Genomic DNA, 20,092 nt, shown 5'->3' on the forward strand with positions numbered 1-20,092 from the left:
ATTCCCAGGATTCTTTGGGGGAAGCCATGACTGTTCAAAGCAGTATAATTGTGCTTTGAATGTATAGAGTGAATGTGGCCTGAATTAAAAAAACGGCTAGGCAAGTAGCCACAAATTTCTTCAGTCCTGAAATAAAACCAGAACTCATGTTGAGATGTTTTATTGTATGAGATTGTAGGGTAATTTCTTTCTTTCTTTCTTTCTTTCTTTCTTTCTTTCTTTCTTTCTTTCTTTCAACTGGAACATAATACCTGAATGGTGGCCATTCACTTTGTAGTCTTTGAGCCTGGGAATGCCTTGATGTTAACTTTATCCATGAATAGGCTGGGGAAAGTCCCAGTTTCCACACAACAGAGCCCAACACTTTCTAAGCATCTGCTTACATTCTTAAAGAGTTTCCCCTTCCCCAGCATTGTTTTAACAGACTTTTAAAATGTGAATACTCCTCAACTCATGCCAGCCAGGGCAGAAAGTGGGCGAGTCAAACTGCAAATTTTTACTCTGCTGCCTCCAGATTGGTGTAGCAGAGATGCGTGAATAGCACCCATTGCCAATAGCTGGACCCCTCCCCACCCTCTAAAATGCTCTGTTTCAGGGGTTTATTGCTGGCCATCACTGGCAAGGGTACTGCCAATGGTAGCTTCTGCCCGCAGCTTTTGGTGGGCACAGTGGGGACCTCTGCAGTGGCAGAGGCACCCTGTCTGCAGAGTCCACTGCATCCTAAATCTTCACTGCATCCTAACCCCCTCTAGGTTTGCAGAATCAGGGCAGGGGGAGGAAGAAGGATTGTTGTGTACTGAAAAGGCATGGATTGTTTTCTTACCTGACCTATCATGACAGAGAAAGCAAAGACACCTGTGAAGTAATTGAGCAGCTGAAAGATGATCTCAAAGAGGGTCTCTGGGTCTGGCAGTCCTCCAATTGTTATCAAAGTCTTGACAGCCCAGTAATAACAGCGGATATAGCTTATAAAAAAGAGATATGAGAGGATAAGAATGCCCAAGCAACTGATCTACTACTGCTTTTATCCTGTAACAATGAATTATACCAGCCTTCCCCAACCTAGTGCCTTCTAGATTTTTTGGCTCTATGATGCCGGGGCTGATGGGAATTGTAGTCCAAAACATCTGGAAGGCATCGTGTTGGGGGTGCTTGGATTATAGCAATGCAGAAATGAAATATATAATGAGTACCTGTTTCCTTCCCCATTGTAGACCCAGGCAGTTGAGCCCAACCCCTGAGAGGAGGATGCCCAGTAATATAAACATGAGTTCACATGTAAGCTGAAGAGCAGGTAGGCTGTGATCCTTACCACTCTACAAAGAGGGTGAAGAAAGACAACAATGTTAACAAAATACTCTTTAAGTTGTTCTCTAAAACAATCTCACTTTTCATGTCTGCATTCCCATTTGCAACCTATAGAGCCACTAGTGGTCAATTGTACTTATGTATGGTCTTAGGAAAAAATAGCTTATATTATAGTGATTGTTATATGGTAGTTACACTGGATATGCCAATGGAAAGTAGGCACTTTGGCCCTCCTATTCCATAAGTTTGCCTTCATACAGATTTTCTTTTAGGAGCATCATCTATGTGCAACTTCAAAAATAGTTTTAAAACGTGCAGAGGTGAGAAGGGGCCAGGGGTCAATCAGTGATGGTCGCTGGAGGTCTCCCTGTGAAAATGTAGTCAGGGCAGAAGGCAGATTGCCATGAACCTAGTGAGTTCTAGGGAAAAAAGGCATTGGCCTTATCTAAAAATTTGTCTAACCCCCACCCAGTTTATACCATAACAGATTGGTTAGGCTTTAAAGTGCTACGAGATGCTTGGTTGTTTTCACCTCAACAGCCCAACACAACTGCTGCCCTCTGAAAAAACGTCGCATGCTGTGAATTCTGGAAATAATAGAACTACATTAGACTATGTAGATCAACATGCAGCTTTTCTCTTCAGAAGGTCTCAGGGCTCATCCAGGCTTCTGCTCATCCACTGCTTTCACCCAGGGAAGCCTGATAGAGCAAATTTGGTTTTCCTCTTAATGATGCTTGCTCTGTTTTCCACACTAAAGAGTGGGTTTTATTGAGGAAAGCGGTGGGGCAAATGGAAAAACACTTGGATCCATGCTTTCTAGGCACAAGACGAGTTAAGGGTAGGTGATCCCTCAGTATGGGGGGGGGAAATCAGTACAGTGGTACCTCGGGTTACATACGCTTCAGGTTACAGACTCCGCTAACCCAGAAATAGTGCTTCAGGTTAAGAACTTTGCTTCAGGTTGAGAACAGAAATCGTGCTCCTGCAGCGCGGCGGCAGCAGGAGGCCCCATTAGCTAAAGTGGTGCTTCAGGTTAAGAACAGTTTCAGGTTAAATACGGACCTCCGGAACGAATTAAGTACTTAACCCGAGGTACCACTGTACAAAGAGAAAGTTATGAAAGGAACTAAAATGCTGCAATGCTCCTGAGTCTCCCCTCTTCCTATAGCAGCTGCATTCAAGAGTGAAGAGGGTCAGCATCAAAAGCTTACCTCACCTGTAAACATATGCCTTGCTCAGAATAGCTTCAAGCCGATTGTTAAACTCAAAGAAGGCCATGTACTGTGGGACAGAATGAAAAGTACAGATGAGCACCAAGAGCAGTTCAGGGACAAATGGAGAAATATTTCACAATAAAATCAGCTGGAAAAGCTCCCAGCACTTTTTCTTAATTACTGAAATAATGATTTGGTGGGTGTCCCTTCAGCAGCACCTGAATCAAATTCCTTGAAAGTGCTTTGAAGGGAAGGTATCTGAAAGGTCATCAAGATCAACCCACCTCCTGATGCTAGAAATCCACTGCCACAGAATTCCTAGCAGGAGGCTATCCAGCTTCTGTTTTAAAATGTCTAAGAAAGGAGATTCAGGTAGGTAGCCATGTTGGTCTGATGCAGTCGAAATAAATTAAAAAATTAAAAAATTGTCCAGTAGCACCTTAGAGACCAACTAAGTTTGTGCTGGGTATAAGCTTTCATGTGCATGCACACTTCTTCAGATACACTGAAACAGAAGTCACCAGACCCTTATATATAGTGGGAAGGTGGGGTGGGGTTTTTCTTACACATGCTAAAGCTATTTTTGGTCATCTGCATACTATCCCATGCTTTTTCCTGTAGGACTAATGCAGTCGTCAACAGATTTACCATACCCATTGAGTCAATCACCCATCTCCTACTACCCTTCTGAGAAAAACCCCACCCTATACTTAGTTGGTCTCTAAGGTGCTACTGGACAATTTTTTAATTTATTAAGAAAGGAGAGTCTGCCACCTTCCAAGGCAGTCTATGGTAGCAATGGAAGGATCTGCAAATTTAGGATTTCTGGATGAGCCCAAAGTGACAGGCCTTCAAATATTTAAAGGTTTCAATAAATACCTCAAGTGCATTTCCCACTTTCAGCAAGCCCAGCAAAAAAGGAAAAATGTTCTTCCTCCCCCTCCCTGTTTTGCACATCTACTAAAACACAACAAAAAGAGTTTTGAAAATAGGTTGTAGGAGCGTAACTCGTCCTGACTCACCTTTAAACAGCGAGGCAAGCGCAAGAGAGGATGGAAACCCACTTTGAGGTAAAGAAAATCCAGTGGAAGAAGGCAGATCACATCCATCTGGAAAGAGGCACACAGCCCACCCCCAAAAAAGATATTAGCAACTTGATCTGCCAACACTATCACTGCATGTAATTTGATGGCACCTTTAAATGGCTTTACAATACTTATTGTGTTTGGCATCTCTGCTTTTCATGTGCGGAACTGGAGCTAGGAGACAGTGACTTGCCTCTGACCACATAATGGTGTCAGGCAATCCAAGTGGGGTGAATGCTTCCCATCAGAGGCACAAAGAGAGCATTCAGCACCTGTTAAAAGGCCACCATGCAGGAGCTAAGAAACCAGGGTGGTTTTGAAGGGCAAGGGAAGAGATGCAAGGGGAACAGAGGGATGAGGTAGAGGCCAGGTGTGGTGTAGTGGTTAGAGTGCCAGGATAGGACCTGGGAGACCAGAGCTCAAATCCTCACTTGGCCATGAAGCTCACTGGGTAACCTTAAGCCAGTCACTGTCTCTCAGCCTGACTTCCTTCATAGGGCTGTTGTGGGGATTAAATGGGAAGGGGGAAGACCACACCATTCAGAGCTACATTAAGGAAAGGTGGGATATAAATGTAATAAATAAATGAAACTAGAAGGGAAAGAGGCAAGTTATAAAGGGACATTTCTGCTGTCTCTGTGAGGACAACAAGGAGGAGGGAAAAATAGGAAGAGGAAAAAGATGGAAGGGCCTGGGGCTCTTAGCCGCAGAGGTGAGCCGGAAAGAGGGAGGGGGTGAAAAGCAACAAGCAGGAGATGAAACAGTGCAAAGGGACAGTGGAGAGGAAAGATATTCAAGGCAAGAGCCTGGGAAACAGGAAGATGGGAGAAAAGACAGCAGGAGGGACAATGCTGCATGTAAAACAAATACAGTGGCATCCTGTGATGAAAGAGGCCAGCCAAACTCTTTGAGTAAGGTCCCCATCAGGAGAAACCACCAGGGGCTCAGAGCCCCAGGTGGTTTCTTCTGTACTGAGATCCTTCATCAGGAGATTCCAGATATTTGTCAGGTTCAGCCCTGTCCAGACCTTGAACTTAAAAGTCTCCTCAAAGTAGGACTGTTTGCAACTTTGCAAAGCACATTTGTTTACATAAGTGAATTATATCAAAAACAAAACTACCATTTTAATATTTGATTGTGGCATGGATGAGCGCTTCATATAACTAAAATTGCTGTAGTTGAACTAAAATGATGCAACTCTTAATTTCTAGGCACTGATCATTTTACATACGACAGCCTTCCCCAAACAGGTGCCCCTAACCAGCTGGGGAGGGGGCACAATGGAAGTTGTAGTCCAAAACATCTGGAGGGTGCCAGCTGGCAGAATGCTGAATTAAAACAAGTAAGGAAAATGGTACAGACCTTGAAGCGGCCTGACTTCAGATAGTTCTTCCTCATGGCCTTTTTATCAGTCTGGAAGAGGAGGCAAAAGGAGAGGGGGCATCACCACTTGTTTCATAGTGGAAGAAGAGATGCATCCATCAGAGATTTTCAAATAATGGGCAGCCACACAGCCAGGAAAGAAGCAAGGAATGAAAGCCTGTCCACCAACCAAAATTTAAAATATATTATGGGTACCCCCACACTGGCTGTTTCTGTCAGATCCAAAGTGTCCGCAGCTAAGAGAAGTCCTTGGACAGTGAAGATAAACAAGCTTGCCCAATGGCAGGGCTGGGGAACCTGTGGCCCTCCAGACATTGTTGGAGCCTAACTCTCATCATCACTGACTATCGGGTGTGCTGGCTGTTGGAAGTAGAGAGTTCAACAACATCTGGAGAGCCACAGGTTCTTCATTTATGGTTTGTGATCTTTAGCCACACAGGGTTTTCACAGAATCACAGGGCTCATCCACATTGGCCTGTGCCTCGAAAGCATGGGTCTGAACAATTTCCCCCTTGCCCTACTATATTCCCAGGGAAAACCTGTTCTTTAGTGATAAACTGGAAACCAACATCAATCCATAGAAAACCCAAATTGCTGTTTGTTCCTAATGAGCACGAAAGAATCGTTTCCCTAGGGGGAAGCAGTGGGACAAGAGGAAGTGTGGATAAGCCCATAGGATTGTAGCACTGGATGGTTCCCAAAGGGTGCTCTAGTCCAACCTCCTGCAAAGCAGGAGTCTCAACTAGAGAATCCCTGAAGGATGGCCATCCTACCTTGGTTTAAAAAACTCAAATGAAGGAAAGCCCAACACCTTCTGAGGTAGTCCAGTCCATTGTGCAACAGCTCTCACCATCATAAAATTCTTCCTACTGTTTAGTTGGTATCTCCTTTCTTGTAATTTGAATCTATTTGTTCAAGCAGCAGAAAACAAGCTTGCTCCATTTTCTGTGTCACAGCCCTTTAGATATTTGAATATGGCTATAATCTCATATAGCTTTCCCCTGGGGAAACCTGTGGTTTAGCACTGAATCAGAACAAACTGCAATCAGGTTTTCTGCGGATTGCTGTCTGCTCCAATTTAGTGCTAAGGAGTGTGTTTTCTCGGGGAAAGCGGTGGAGCAAAGGAATGGAACAAGCAGGAAAGTGTTCAGACCCATGCTTCCCATGCACAGGACAAGTAGAAGTGTGAAAGGCCCTCAGTCTTCTCTTATCCAGGCTAAACATTCCCAGCTCCCTCAACTGTTCCCCATAAGGCCTGGTTTCCTCATAATGCTTGGTTTTCTCAAGGACTAAAAGGTAAAGGGACCCCTGACCATTAGGTCCAGTCGCAGACGACTCTGGGGTTGCAGCGCTCATCTTGCTTTATTGGCCAAGGGAGCCGGCGTCATGTGGCCAGCATGACTAAGCCACTTCTGGCAAACCAGAGCAGCACATGGAAACGCCGTTTACCTTCCCACCAGAGCGGTACCTATTTATCTACTTGTACTTTGACATGCTTTTGAACTGCTAGTTTGGCAGTAGCAGGAACCGAGAAACAGAAGCTCACCCTGTCGCGGGGATTCAAACCGCCGACCTTCTGATTGGCAAGTCCTAGGTTCTGTGGTTTAACCCACAGCGCCACCCGCATCCCTTTTAATCCACAGTGCCACCCGCGTCCCAAAACGTCAGGGGCTAATCCAATAGAACAAAGGACTTATGGGTGTCACTTACTATGATGTCTCCTCTTTGGACAAATTGCAGGCGGACCTGAAAGATGCTGATATCCAAAATGTAGATGAGGTCACAGAAATAGTCCACAGCCATCCAGTAATAAACATTTGCAGGTGTTTGGAACGGGAAAGCCCAGCGGACTGGAATCAGCCAGCAGTTCCAATTCCATGCCAAAACCACAATGAAGAGCCACAAGATGTACATCAGATCTAGAGTGGGAGGGGAAAACCCAGAACAGACTCAGGAGCTCTGCTAGTTGCCAAGAACTTATCCTGCTTCTCTTGTTTAGGGTAACTCAGTGGAACTATAGGAACTGAGCACAGCAGCATGGGGGTCCAAAATAACAGGACCTCAAAATAGAAGGCAAACCAGTTCCTGTGGGATCAGAGAATGAGAACTTTGTGCAAGATGAATTAGTAGTTCTCAACCATAAATGTGCTCCATGAATGTTCTCCACTATAGTGCTTTTTTGCTATGAATAAAGTTGATTAAGAGATGGAGCCATTCCAGCTCCCACCTCTCAGTTTAATCGTGAGCTCACTGGGTGGCCTTAGACAAGCATTTATCTCTCAGCCTTAGGTCTCCATCTGAAAATCTGAAAATCTGGGGACATCTACACACTGGCCTAGGGATTCCAGGTAGGGATGGGGCAGGAATTTGATTCTGTTCGCATTTGAATTGTTTGGAATGGATGAAACAGTCTATTTCTGGTCTCTGTCAATTTTGGATGCATCTTCACAATTCCACTCCATCCCATTTCCATATTAACCTCCAATATTTTAAAAGAGGTATGTAAATTTGTATTACAATACAAACACATGTGTTATGTCACAAAGCACATATAGAATATTTGTGAATTTCTAAATGTATTTTGTACTAAAATGCACCTTTTAAATGCATTTTGGTATTTTTGGTATTTTTGGTATTTTATTTTTTAGCTGAGCACTCTATAGTGCAATTTGAAGGAGTGTGGACTTATCCAAAGGATCATTCAGGAGGTTTGAATGAAGTTGGCTGACTTAAAAATGGAGTTCAATGCTTTATCCCTCTTCAGTGCCTGTTTCCAAAAAGAGATGCTCAGCATCAAGCAACCTGCCCAACAGCCTCTGGCCTGTTCCTGTTAGAATTCCTGCTCCATGATTGCAGTCACGGGATTTTTGTCTATCACATGACGGTGTCTGTTTTGACTCCACAAAGTGGGAAGTGACAGAGACAGGATGTTTGTGTTACTGTGTTCCGTGAAGTGGGACTTTTGTCCTTTGTTCACTCTCTCTGCTGTCTGATGCTAGAGAGAGAGGGAGCCATGTTGCAGTGCTCCGGGTGTGTTTATATGTAAATAAAGTAGATTAGCCAAAATGCTGAGTTGCTGAGGTCTGTTACGCAAGCTGCGAAGACTCTGCGGATCCCTAAGTGTGCCGATGTCTGTTGGCATCCGTCGCTGTAATGTTCGGGCAGAAGAAAGCTGTTGAAGCTCCCAAATGAAAGACCAGGAGGGAGAGAACATGTCAGTCGGGCATGTGTCTCTGCCAGGGTCCTACTCGAGAGTAGGACGAGCTACTGACATGGCCATCCCCTCCCCCTGCTTAATATTCTACAGCAGGCTCTTCGGTCAAAAGCCCATTCCAGGTACTCACTGGTGAGCGGGTCAATGCTGCTGGGGAACTGGCATTTTCTTGCACGTGGGGGACTTTGCTTCTTTCCACCCTTCTCACTCGCTCCCTCTTTTTCTTCTGGAGGCTTTTCTTTGGAAGGTGCTATGGGAACAAGTGAAAACCAGGCAAACTTTGGAATCAAAACCATTGTTTTTAGCCAGCCTTTGACCATCTTAATTGATACTAGGTGTGCAGAGGCTGCAGTTATTCAACAGCGAGAATAAAAAATCTCTGCACATGCTTGGGCACTGTGGTGCCAACCTGGTGTCCTCCAGATGTTTTGGACTGCAACTCCCCTCAGCTCAAGCCAACTGGGGTAGATAGGACCAAGAGTCCAAAATGTCTGGAGGGCATCAGGTTGGGAAATGCTGCCTCTGAGTCTTTAATCATTAGACACAGAAGGCCTGGGTTGTTTTCCTCCATGTACTTTGGTGCTCAAGTTACCCATCCTCTGGTGATGGTCCATGCCGCCTCCCAACTCACACCCAGAGTCAGTTTTTACATGCAGCTGATTTCTGCTTCACCTAGAAGAACCTGGTATCAAAGGATGGAGAGAGAGTGTGTGTCTGGAAAGTTGCTGCGCCCATTTGCTAATCAGCAAGACCTTTGACATAGCAGCCATTGGGGTCAGCTATCAGGGTCCAGCAACGCTTATGCTGCCCACCCTAAGGAAGCTGAAGAGAAGCTAAACCCCTGCTGCAAAGTGCTAGTTTGATTGAGTCCAAGCTTTGCAAAGCTTATTTATGCGTCAGTTAAGTAAGTGCACTATGGCTTCAGAAACCTCAAAAGTCATGTTGCAATAAGCAATTGGCAACCCTTGAAAAGGAGCTTGTCAGAAGGTGACAAGGAGCAGAGAGATGTTTCAGAAATAGATTGAATATCTTTAACCCCCTGCTAGACACAGGACCGCCCCCCCCCGAAAAAGGAGAGCCTTCAAGTTTTGTAATAGATGGTGCTAGTCTCACTTACACGCCACGGGGGTTTCCTCGTCAGAAGAAGCATCTGGGTCAATCAATTTCTCTTTCACTTTCTCTGTTCGGTCTTTAAAGAGACGCACCAGTTCTTGCAGACGGTCATTGATAACTGCACTGTTTTGGCTTGCTGTTGAGCTGCTGCGATCTGGCAAACTATAGTGAAACCAGGCCAGATATTATGAATGAAAACTTTCCCATTGCTTAATGCTATAATCACCAGAAGTGATATTATGAATAGAAACCTTTTCATTGAACAATGCTATATTAAGTAATTCTAGGCCCAATTTTAGCAAGTTGTAGTGAAGGAGGGACCATTTCTCCTCATATACACATTTTTTAAATGCAATTGTGCCTAATATACCAATATTTGCAAGCAATTTTCTCTAATATAATATAGTTTCGTATGTTGTTTTCAATAATATATGCATTTTACGCACTTTGCTCTAATATACACATTTTGTACACATACTCATATTTTGATAGTTTTGCAAAATTCAGAGAAGTGCGGATTTAGAAGGTTCACCTCATCTCAAATTGTGGATTATTTTGGGAATCACGAATTAGGTACATAAATTGTGAACTGAAACCTAATTTCTCCCACATGCCAAGCTGTAGGTCTTCTCCATCTTGGTGCCCTCCAGATGTTTTAGACTACAACTCCCATCAGCCCCGGCCAGTGTGGCTATGCTCCCATCAACTTCAGCATCATATGACTGGGGTGGCTAGCTAGGACCAATAGCAGCTGTAGTTCAAAATATCTGAAGGGCACCACCAAGTTGGGATGGAGGCTATAGGCAGATGAATTATAGGTTTCTTACTGACTGGTGGGTAGCTTTTCAGTGTGGCTTGACTTTCATTCATTACATTCTTTGGTTTGCAGCCTGGAGGGCTGGAGTACACTCTAGCAAAGTCTGTCATGCAGCCTTCTCCTGCAGCCTATTATAAAATAAGGAGGATATGGCTATCAATGACTAGTAGCCATGATTGCTATGCCTCTGAATATCAGTTGCTGGAAGCTACAGGAGGGCAGAGTGTTCTGGAGGTCAGGTCCTGTTTGCCTGTTTCTCACAGAGGCATCTGATTGGCCACTGTGAGAAAACAGGATGCTGGACTAGATGGGCCATTGGCCTCATCCAGCAGGCTCTTCTTATGTTATTAGGAACTGCTGGACACTTACAAGGGAAAGCATATCTTGCGCTTTTTCTAAAAACGCTGCGCTTGTCTTGCTAACCCTACAATGTATCTGATGTTTATGGTCTGCAGACCAAACAAACTAAGCTACTACATGCTAAAGATGCAGTGAGGTCAAACTGGCTCTTGTTTGATGTAAACATACTGCAAAGATAACATGTAAGAACCCCATGTTTGCTGCCCTGACTTTCTTGGAGAAAGGGTAGAATATAAATGCCACGTATAAAGTCTCTAGTGTTGTACCAAAGTGATCCTTCTCTCTGTGGACTGGAAAGGTCCGGCCAAGCTTTGACTGGTGAGGGGCTTGGAGATGGCACTTTCAGCTCCTCCACACTCTCCTCCTGGGAAGAGCGTTTCCTCCTGAAATGGAGGGAAAGAAAGAGGTCAGGTATTTTTTGGTACACACGATCAGAACATTCTCTCCATTTAAAAAAGTGAGTCCTAAATTTAGTCCACACTGATAGTATCAATGTCTTGCTGTTGCTGCCTTGAAACAGCAGCTTCAGCTGTGAGATTGTCCTTGGCCCTGGTAGCTCAGCTGTGATCACAAACTAATGTTATTTCAGAGAACTAATAAGATGCAAGCAGATTAAAGGTTGCCCATAAAAGGCACCCCGAGTCTTTAGAAAGAAACCACTTTAACAGAGTGGCAGACAGATTTAGGACACTTGACATAAAAACAAAATAAATAACAAACAAAGAAGTTAGCAACTAGTTGTTGGCCCATAGGATAATTCAGCCTTTGCTGGCCTGTTGCCCTCTAGACATTGCAGATTTACAACTCCCATCAGCCTCAGCCAGTGGGAAGATATTGGATCAGCTCTGACATAAGCTTTAAACTCATTTATGCACCCCAGCTGTGTACCCAAAGGTATGCAAATGCTTATCCCAAGTTTGTATCCCAGTTACAAGTCAATCTGCATGGATGCTAAATGACAGGTTTTTGGACTTTTAGGTTCTAAAACATTATGGGTGCATACCTCTTGGGAGCCTTGGCTATAACCGGTACAGCGAGGGTTTGGGGTTTCTTTGGTGGTGAGGTCTGAGCACGGCCGGCAAATACTGGCAGCCCTGAAGAGCCATTCTTGGGATTCCTATTCTTGATGTTCACAGTGGGGTATCTCCCTGATGGCCGTCCTTTGGCAAGAAAATATATGAAATGAGCCAGAAGAAAACAAGAAGACAGATAAAACCAGTGGATACATCACTAGCAGAGGCTCCTCATACCAAAATGTTCAAGATGTAGGTCCTTTACTGATCAAAAGACACCTGAAACTACAACCTCCTAATTCCCAATTTTCAGACACCTTCAGTAAACATAGCCACCTCTTAAATGTCCTATCCCAGGTTTATACATTTTCTTTTCCATGCAATTCAAATTATACTATGGCCAAAGTATATAATAAATTTTGTGGGGTTTTAAAAAAATTAAAACAAAGTTTTTGTGTTATTATTTTTCATGAACCAATTCAAAATATTTTAATTTTTAATACTTTCAACTGATTGTGTTGATTGTACACTGTTCTTGTATACTGATTGTAATTACATAGTATATAATTGGTTGAAATAAAATAAAATATATTTAATATTTGGAGTATAAATTCTAGTTATAATACCCTGATAAAGTAAATGTTTATATCATCTTGTTGATTCTGTGTTATCATGTTAAACTGTGTCATAGATTCATATTGATACCCTTTTGTATTTAGATAACTATCTTGTAGAACTAACAGGAATAATTAACTGGAAGGTATAAATGCATTCAAATGTACAATTATTGCTATGAAAAGTTAGGCACATTATTCAAATATGACAAGTTGTTTCAAACACCAAGAGGTTTTATTATTCCTTCCTGTAGTGATAGGAAGCACATATTACTTTTCAGAGATAATACCTTAGTGCAAACTCCAAGCAAGCTTTTATGCAATATTTTTAAATATACTGTGAATTATTATTTCCTCAAAATTAATTAACTTAGCTTTTTCAAAAAGCAGCACAGGACTATTTGCAAAAGGGCTTTCAAACATCCCCCGCACTGTGCTTTGAAGTCCCAACAATGGGACTTCAAAGCACAGTGTCACCTGATGTCACTATGGCTTTAGGGGATTGACAGGTGGACAGCCCCACCCACCTACCTCTCAAAACTGCATTCACCATGCTATACATATTAATGCTTCTTGAATTCATTTGGGACTGTTTTCAATGGTAATGGAACAACTGCCCAGTTGTGTTTGGTTTACATTTGCTTTTTATTTTTTAAAATAAAGATATGTATTTTTAAATTGGAGGGCTCCAGAGTTGGCACATAAGCATCTGGATTGCTGGGCAGAAATGGTTCTCTACCCCTACTCTAAAAGGTATACCCAAAAGGGACAGGTCTTGCCTGCCACCTTCAACAGAGCAATTTGTGAAGCAAGGCCATTTGCAACCTTCAGCACAGCAGAGCAACTCTTGGCCTTTTCTCTTTTGATGCAAAACTGAATCACAGCTACACGTCTGGAAGTTATGGCTACTGGATGTACATGTATTGAAGCAGACACAAGAGACATACACAGGCAGACGAAACGAAGGAAGCCTGACACACAAAGCTGCACGCACAAAGCCATGGCAAATGCTACGTTACCCTGGGTGTGAGAAGATGACCCTTCTTCCTTCAAAAAACTGGGGTTCGTCACACCAGCCTTTTGCTTTCTGGCAACAAGGACAGGGATGCGGGAGGTAGTGGCAGTGGTGGAGCGGTAGCTGGGGACGTTGGGCAGCTGCTCGGCTAGGCTGTGACAGGAGGGGGAGGAGCTAGGATGACTGAGTGGCTTGTCATGCACCAGGCGGGCTAACTCAACGTCGCGGTTTTGCTTGGACATGGTGGGGCTAGGCAGCTAGAGGCTCCAAGCAAGGGCCAAGGGGATCTGAAGCTGCAACAAAGCAAACATAAAATCACATGAGAAAAATGGTGTTGCTCAGTTCCAAACCAGCCATTTCGTGTGTGTGTGTGTGTGTGTGTGTGTGTTATGCACAATCATCATTGACCACAGTATGATCTCATTTGACTCGTGCAACTTCAATGATACGTGGTTGAAGGTCAGTTGATTGAAATTCTGCAAGTTAAATTCATGCAAGGTGGAGAACTTTTCCTAGCATGGAAAGAGCTTTGAAGGCTTCCACTTTGGAGGGGGCAAGGACTGCTCAGTATGCTGCTCTGGAAGGCTAGGGATGCTCACAATGGGGAGTATACTAGTTTTCATATACATTTGAAACCCTTAGAACAGAACCAATATGTAAGATGTGATTATATGGTTATAAGTTGGGGTGGAGAACATCCTAAACCCTAGAAATTAATAAATGGTAAGATTTTGTTTATTTGGGACATGAAGGGTATATACAACCTGCAGAGGAATTCCTGGGCTAGGAAAATGACCTGGCCAAGCTAGGGTCATTAAGAAACAATAAAGTGCCATTGAGGGCCATTGGCAATGCAAGAGAACTGTCCTCCCCCCCCCCCACCCGAAGGTATGAAGACAGACAGGAGATTTGGAAAATTGTCAGGGTAACTGGGCCTTGGATTCCAGCACTGCACTGCTGTGAGGAACAAGTTCCTCTTGAGATGATCATGCTGTAACATCTGGACTCCATTTGTACTGAAGGTACAAATTTGTGGATAAATCTTATTTCTTAAAGCTACAGCAGCTTTCAACACATCTTCAATTCTCCAAAGGAGCACAGGCCCTGGATGAGGGACAAGACCCCTGGAATCCTGTGCACAGCTTGACAGGGATTGGGGTGGCCTGTAACAATATTCTATTTTTGAAGGTGCACAAACATGCAAATGGAGTCACTTCAGGAGCAAATTTTGATGTGGCGGTTACACCACCACTCATTCCCCAAAGAGCTTGTGCAGCTTCAAGCTGTTTTACAAACTCAGTCCCCTAAAATGTTCCTTATTACCCTGTTGGACTTCTTGGTCTCTGTGACCAGCTTTGTAACAGCTGGAGATTTCATGACCATAATGCAACCTTTTTGGTTTATAATTAATTCAACATTCACATCTGTGTCTGCATACTCAAGACTCATAAGCTTGCAAAAAATGTCCAATACCAACCTTCATCAGCCCAGTGCCACCCAGATGTTTTGGACCACAAGTCCCATCATCCCTGGCCATTGGCCATACTGGTTGCAATTGACAGGAGTTGTAGCCCTAAACATCTGGAGGGCATCAGGCTGGTGAAGGCTGCCTTAGGCCAAACACTCTGTGTATGCTCACTGGAAGAGAACAGCTCTTGCCTGCTCAGAGCTTTGTGTCCGCATTGCAGGCCTGCACAGGATTGGACCAGGCACATTCTATATACAGTACCTTGAGGTGTAACTAAGGCTGCTTCAGTTTCTTCCTCTTCTACCTTAATTTAAAAAACAAACAAACCACAACATTATTCTGAAGAACATTTCCTGTTTTGAAAACCCAGGTTCTGTCTTTAAACAGACTTTTGTTATGTTGTGACAGTGTGCCCCTTCCCTATTTTATAAAGCCATCTTATGGGGCCATTTTATGGGACAAAAGACCGGATATAAAATAGCTTTTATAAACAAATAAATAAATAACCAACCAACCTACCTGTGGAAAAGGGCCTAAGTTGGCATCCAACCCCTTGACTTTGCCTGAAGCAACTACCATGAAGGTGCAGCTATCAGAGGCACCCCTATAAGGGACAAAAGAGAGACAGTCAGACAGCAATGATTAGCAAATCCTGAAGTCCCAGGAATCTTCTTGTCCTACTGAAGCTAATGTGTGTTAGAAATACCCTGGAAGAATAAGAAGATTTACAGGGCGGCTTTCCATTTGAATATCGACTATATAGGCCCACAGCAAAGGTGGACAGTGCCTGGTTCTTGGCATTCCTACTAACAAGGATGACTCGCTCCCCCTCTCAGGCTACGTTCATAACAATATACTTAAAGCACTATGTTACCACTTTAAACAATCATGGCTTCCCCCAAAGAATTCTGGGAAGTGTAGTTTGTTCAGGGTGCTTGGACTTGTTAGGAGGCCTGACTTCCCCTCACAGAGCTACAGTTACCAGACAGAGTTCTCTGGGTAGAGGGACTACCTATTAAACCACTCTGGGAACTGTTCAGTGAGGGGAATAGAAGCCTCAATACTATTTAAACTTGTAGCATGGTGCTTCAGATGTATGGTGTGAATGTGTTCCCCCCTCTCTGCCTGTCCCCCTTAGCACTGTGTCACACACCAGCATGACAAGAAACTGAACCCAAGACAGGCCTAGCAAAGCAGATGAAGCCTGGCCTCCGCCTCCTCCTTTGTCCACGATTGCACCCCCATCCTCTCTTCTATTTAAATGAATTGGTGCTGTTCATTCCTATGGGGAGAAAGAACAGCAAGAGGTTGTTTCCAACTAAGTTTTACTCGGAGTAGTCAACACATTCAAAAAAATAATGGCGCTAAGTTAGTCAGGTTTGTTCATTTCAATGGGTCTGCTCTGAGTAAAGATAGCTTTGGAGGATGCAGCCCATAGTAAGGTTACCAGACGTCCCCGTTTCCTGGGGACAGTCCCCAGATTTACAAATCAGTCCCCATACAAAATCCATTGAAGTTGAAAAGTGTCCCCGGATTCACTGAAAAAAAATCTGGTAACCTTAGCATAGCATTTGTTGACACTGCTGTAGGGAAGACAAAACCTGCTCACCCTCCTGGGCTGCAATGTGTCTCTGTCCACAGCATATACAGAGGCTCATTGCACACACTCAGCAGTCCAAAGAATATGCAAGCTCTTTCTCGGCGTATCCCCACCCCTCACAAAGCAGGCACATTGCTAGTAAACAAAACAAGCGCCCTGTTGACTCCCTCAGCCAAAGCATCATTCCTTTCCACAGGGTCTGATTGCACCAACAAAACACATTAAATCAAATTTGCTCAAACAAAACACTGAGGTTTACAGTTGCGTTCATTAAGGTACTATCTCTCATTCACCGTTTGCAATTCTTCCCTCCACAAGCATGTATAGAGGCACCTGCAACTCAATAGAATACCTCATGCAACTGATGAAGTGGAATGTAGTGTACACCAAAAGCTTGTGCCATAATAATTTTGTTGGTGTCTAAAGTGCCAAAAGATTCCTTGTTGGTTTTGCAACAAGAGGCAAACACAGCGACCTTTCTAAAAATCTTTAACTTATTCCCTCATTTTTTGCCTTTGGACCCCTCAGAAATATTTTGCAAAAGAAAAAAACAAACCCAAAACTCACCTTTTCAAACCATGTTTCCCCTGAGCGTATAGCACGTCAAGCCATGCTTATATTCAGCCCTGTGATGCTCTGCTAATCTTGAAAGCCTTCCCTTAATGAATGTATTTTTCAAATAATCGGCAACCGCTCAAAGATTGAGACTTTTGACTCTTTCCTGTGTCTGCTTTGCCTTCAGTTTACATGCAGATCCTATTTCCTGTTAACTAGACTGAGCTGTCATAGCCGGCTCCCGAAGATATCCCCCCTCCCTGCTTCAACAGAGGAACATTGAGGGACCAAAGGGATGCTGTTGCTAGGAGAAGCTGAGCAGTTGCCAGGGAGGAAAACGGGTCACAGCCTGGTTACTAGGCACCACACATAATAGGCAAGCCCTTGAATGTACTTTGCTAATAGAAGCCTCCATCTGATGAGGGAGCGCAGAAAAATAAGCCTTTCAAGTTTGTTGCAGATCTAAGGCTGCTTAAAGACTAATTATTTTATTGTCTAGTCCACACATGATAAATCTAGCATTCATCATGAGACGAATGCCAGTGTGGCATAGCAGCTAGAGTGTTGGGCTAGGACCGGGGAGACCAGGGTTAAAATTTCCACTCTGCCATGAAGCTCACTGCCAGTCAACCTACTCCACCTTACAGGGTTGTTGTGCAGAGGAAAGGATATAAATTTAATAAATAAAATGTATCCTTCTGTCAGAATTTGACCTTTTAATTTGATCACTGATAGTTGCCTTTTAACAGAGTTCTGCTAAAGAAGGGAAAGCTACCTTCCTATCAATTATGCATCTGGTACAGCAGCTTTTCCTTCCTTTGGAAAAAAATCTGGTCAGTTTCATGACTGACATGGGCTGTGTGCACTCTGTACCTACAAAGCCCATTCCAAGCACATTCTTTCCCTGAAATAATTCTGGGCATGGTAGCTTACCCCTCACAGAGCTACAATTCTCAGCAAACTACAGCGCCCATAATTATTTGAGGGAAAAGGATGTGCTTGGAATGGGCTTTAAAGCTATAATGTGTACGCAACCATGATCTCCGTGCTCAGGAACAGGCCAGAGTTTTTGGCTGCCAACTCTGAACACAGAGACAGGTTTTGACTGAGTGATCTGACCACATCTGCATTAAGTTATATGAGGATAAAGGGATGGATCAAGTGAATGAAAACCCTTGTGTTTATGTTTTAGCAGAGGAAAATGGAGGTCATGCTGTCCTCCAGGTACTGTTAGACTCCAACTCCCATCAACCGCAACCAACATGGCCAGTGGATAAGGGTGATAGGAGTTGTAGTCCAACAACATCTGAGAGGAGACAGCAGAAGATGCTGTCCTGTCTCCAGCACTGAAGTATGAAGTACTGAAGCCTTGCTTCACTTTTATGTAGGAAACAGGAGAGGCATCATTTTATCTTTTGCCTCAAGAAAATATACTGAACTGGTCCTGTCTCTTTCCCTCATCACAAAGGAAACATCGGTTATGGGGAGGGTCTGCAATTGAAAGAAATAGCAAAGCAGAGCTTTGAACATGTTGTCTTCTCCACAGAGCAATGTAGCAAATCACAATCTAAAGGGCAGTTCAGAGACAGAGCAAGCTGTGCCTTTATGTTTAGAGGAAGGGCAAAGAAGAATCAATGGCCTTTGTTTGAATTCAGGACCTTTGTGGCAGAGAGAGGTCCTCTGAGTGCCTTAACATCTCTATTCTGTTACCAATGTTAACATGTCCGGGAAACCTCTGGTGTATGGCAACTCATGTCAGCGAATTCCCTTAAAATGGGCTCAAAAACTTTTTTCGAGATTTTGCAAAAAAACAAAACAAAAAAACCCCCCAAAAACCCCAGCTCAACAACTTTGCCCAAAGAATAGCTCAACAACTTTTGTGTCCAGATTTTCACTTTTTGAAATATGGCAACCTTAGTTACCAAGTTATACAGCAACAGATATTCTTCCTCCTAATTCCCCTGCTTTGGCTTCCTACCTCTGCTTTGGGGGGCTGGGAGGTGCCCCCACAGTCCACTCAGCTGTGCCACACCAACACATTGCTTCCTCTTGGATTTCATGGTCTTCCACCAAGAATTCCACATGGCTCTGTCTTGTGGGAAAGGTGCAGGCTGAAATAAAATGGTGAAGGCATCAGGTTAGGGACCACTGGGCAAGAAGAGCCATCTAATTATTTATAGGCACAGATGCTAAGTGGCAAAGCCCAAATGGGATCACCTTATTACTATTCATTGTGTATTCATAGCGATTCTGTCCTCTTCAGACACAAAACTTCTCAAGTTGTTGACTTGGTTCTGGCAAATGTCCCCCCCCCGATAATTTTAAGTTATCCCATGTGCCCCAAGCAGGACTCCAAAGCCAGAAGTCAGCCAGCAGTTGGGTGGGTGGCAGAATTGGCAGGCACTTGCGAAAATTGAAGCACCTCTCCCTTCACCTTTCTCTGGCAACGCCTCCTCCTGTGCATTCTCTCATGAAACATGAATTTGGGATGTGCATTTGCTGAGATATCAGGCAGTTCCACACACGGGATGACTTCAGTTTCTACATACTCAGCACTTGCTGAAACAACACACAAGCCAAAATGCAAACTTTTCTGAATTTTATAGGTATAGATATCTAACCAAAAAAATCCATACAAAACTCAGTATCACAGGGCAAAGTGTGCATAAAAACGTGTATATTTGTGAAAATAATGTAGCAGGGGAAACTGCTTGCAGAAATATTAAGCAAAATTGCACACAGGAGTGTCAGTGGTGGCAGCTGGTGCCCTTTGGGACTGATAGGGTAGAAGGCAGGGAGACAACAGTAGGTGGCGCCAGAGCCAGTGACAGACTGATCTAATTCTAGTTGTGTCCTCCTCCTTCCTGCTGAGCTCTATAAAGGCAAAACTGAGACAAAAGAGGAGGAAGCTGATAGGCGGCAGCACTCCTTGGACCAGTTGCAAGTAAGAAGGTTGGCAAGTGGGGTCTGGCTGAGAGCAGAGTGATATTGGCGGGGCAGTGCCCCATGTGCCCTAATGGACCAGCTTCCACTGAGGAAGGCATGTCATATGAGAAATGCACTGATTAATTTTCGTGATGACTTAAAAAACTAAACAAAAAACATAAACTGATGTGAAAATGTGGCAAACTGAATTTAAGACTGGAAAAATGAGAAACAGAAACTGGCAGATAAATCCATTCCTTGTTCCCCTTGAAGTGGAGGAATCTGGCATGTCGCTTACTGGTCCCCAAGCAGGACAGTCAGATAAAGCCACTTGGGGAGATCAGAGAGTTTGTTTCTGCTTTGCTTTGGATTGTGAAAGGAGGGAGCCTGGGGTGGGGGTGGGCA

At 43.8% G+C, this 20,092-nt stretch overlaps 1 protein-coding gene across 1 annotated transcript in view; it reads right to left on the reverse strand.

Annotated features, from left to right (window-relative positions):
- The window catches only part of CNGB1 (cyclic nucleotide gated channel subunit beta 1), a gene marked incomplete at its 5' end in the record, with an annotated part of 70,572 nt that overhangs the window by 5,807 nt on the left and 44,673 nt on the right, over positions 1–20,092 (reverse strand). The window contains 13 exons of the mRNA XM_079989385.1: positions 824–965; positions 1,194–1,316; positions 2,528–2,592; positions 3,548–3,634; positions 4,973–5,023; positions 6,704–6,912; positions 8,338–8,457; positions 9,325–9,482; positions 10,764–10,880; positions 11,501–11,657; positions 13,144–13,396; positions 15,127–15,211; positions 18,741–18,873. Coding sequence (XP_079845511.1) covers positions 824–965; positions 1,194–1,316; positions 2,528–2,592; positions 3,548–3,634; positions 4,973–5,023; positions 6,704–6,912; positions 8,338–8,457; positions 9,325–9,482; positions 10,764–10,880; positions 11,501–11,657; positions 13,144–13,396; positions 15,127–15,211; positions 18,741–18,873 — 1,700 coding nt within the window. The remainder of the gene's footprint in view (positions 1–823; positions 966–1,193; positions 1,317–2,527; positions 2,593–3,547; positions 3,635–4,972; positions 5,024–6,703; positions 6,913–8,337; positions 8,458–9,324; positions 9,483–10,763; positions 10,881–11,500; positions 11,658–13,143; positions 13,397–15,126; positions 15,212–18,740; positions 18,874–20,092) is intronic.

This window comes from Podarcis cretensis, assembly GCF_951804945.1.
Source record: "Podarcis cretensis genome assembly, chromosome: 8".
Classification (NCBI taxonomy): Eukaryota; Metazoa; Chordata; class Lepidosauria; order Squamata; family Lacertidae; genus Podarcis; species Podarcis cretensis.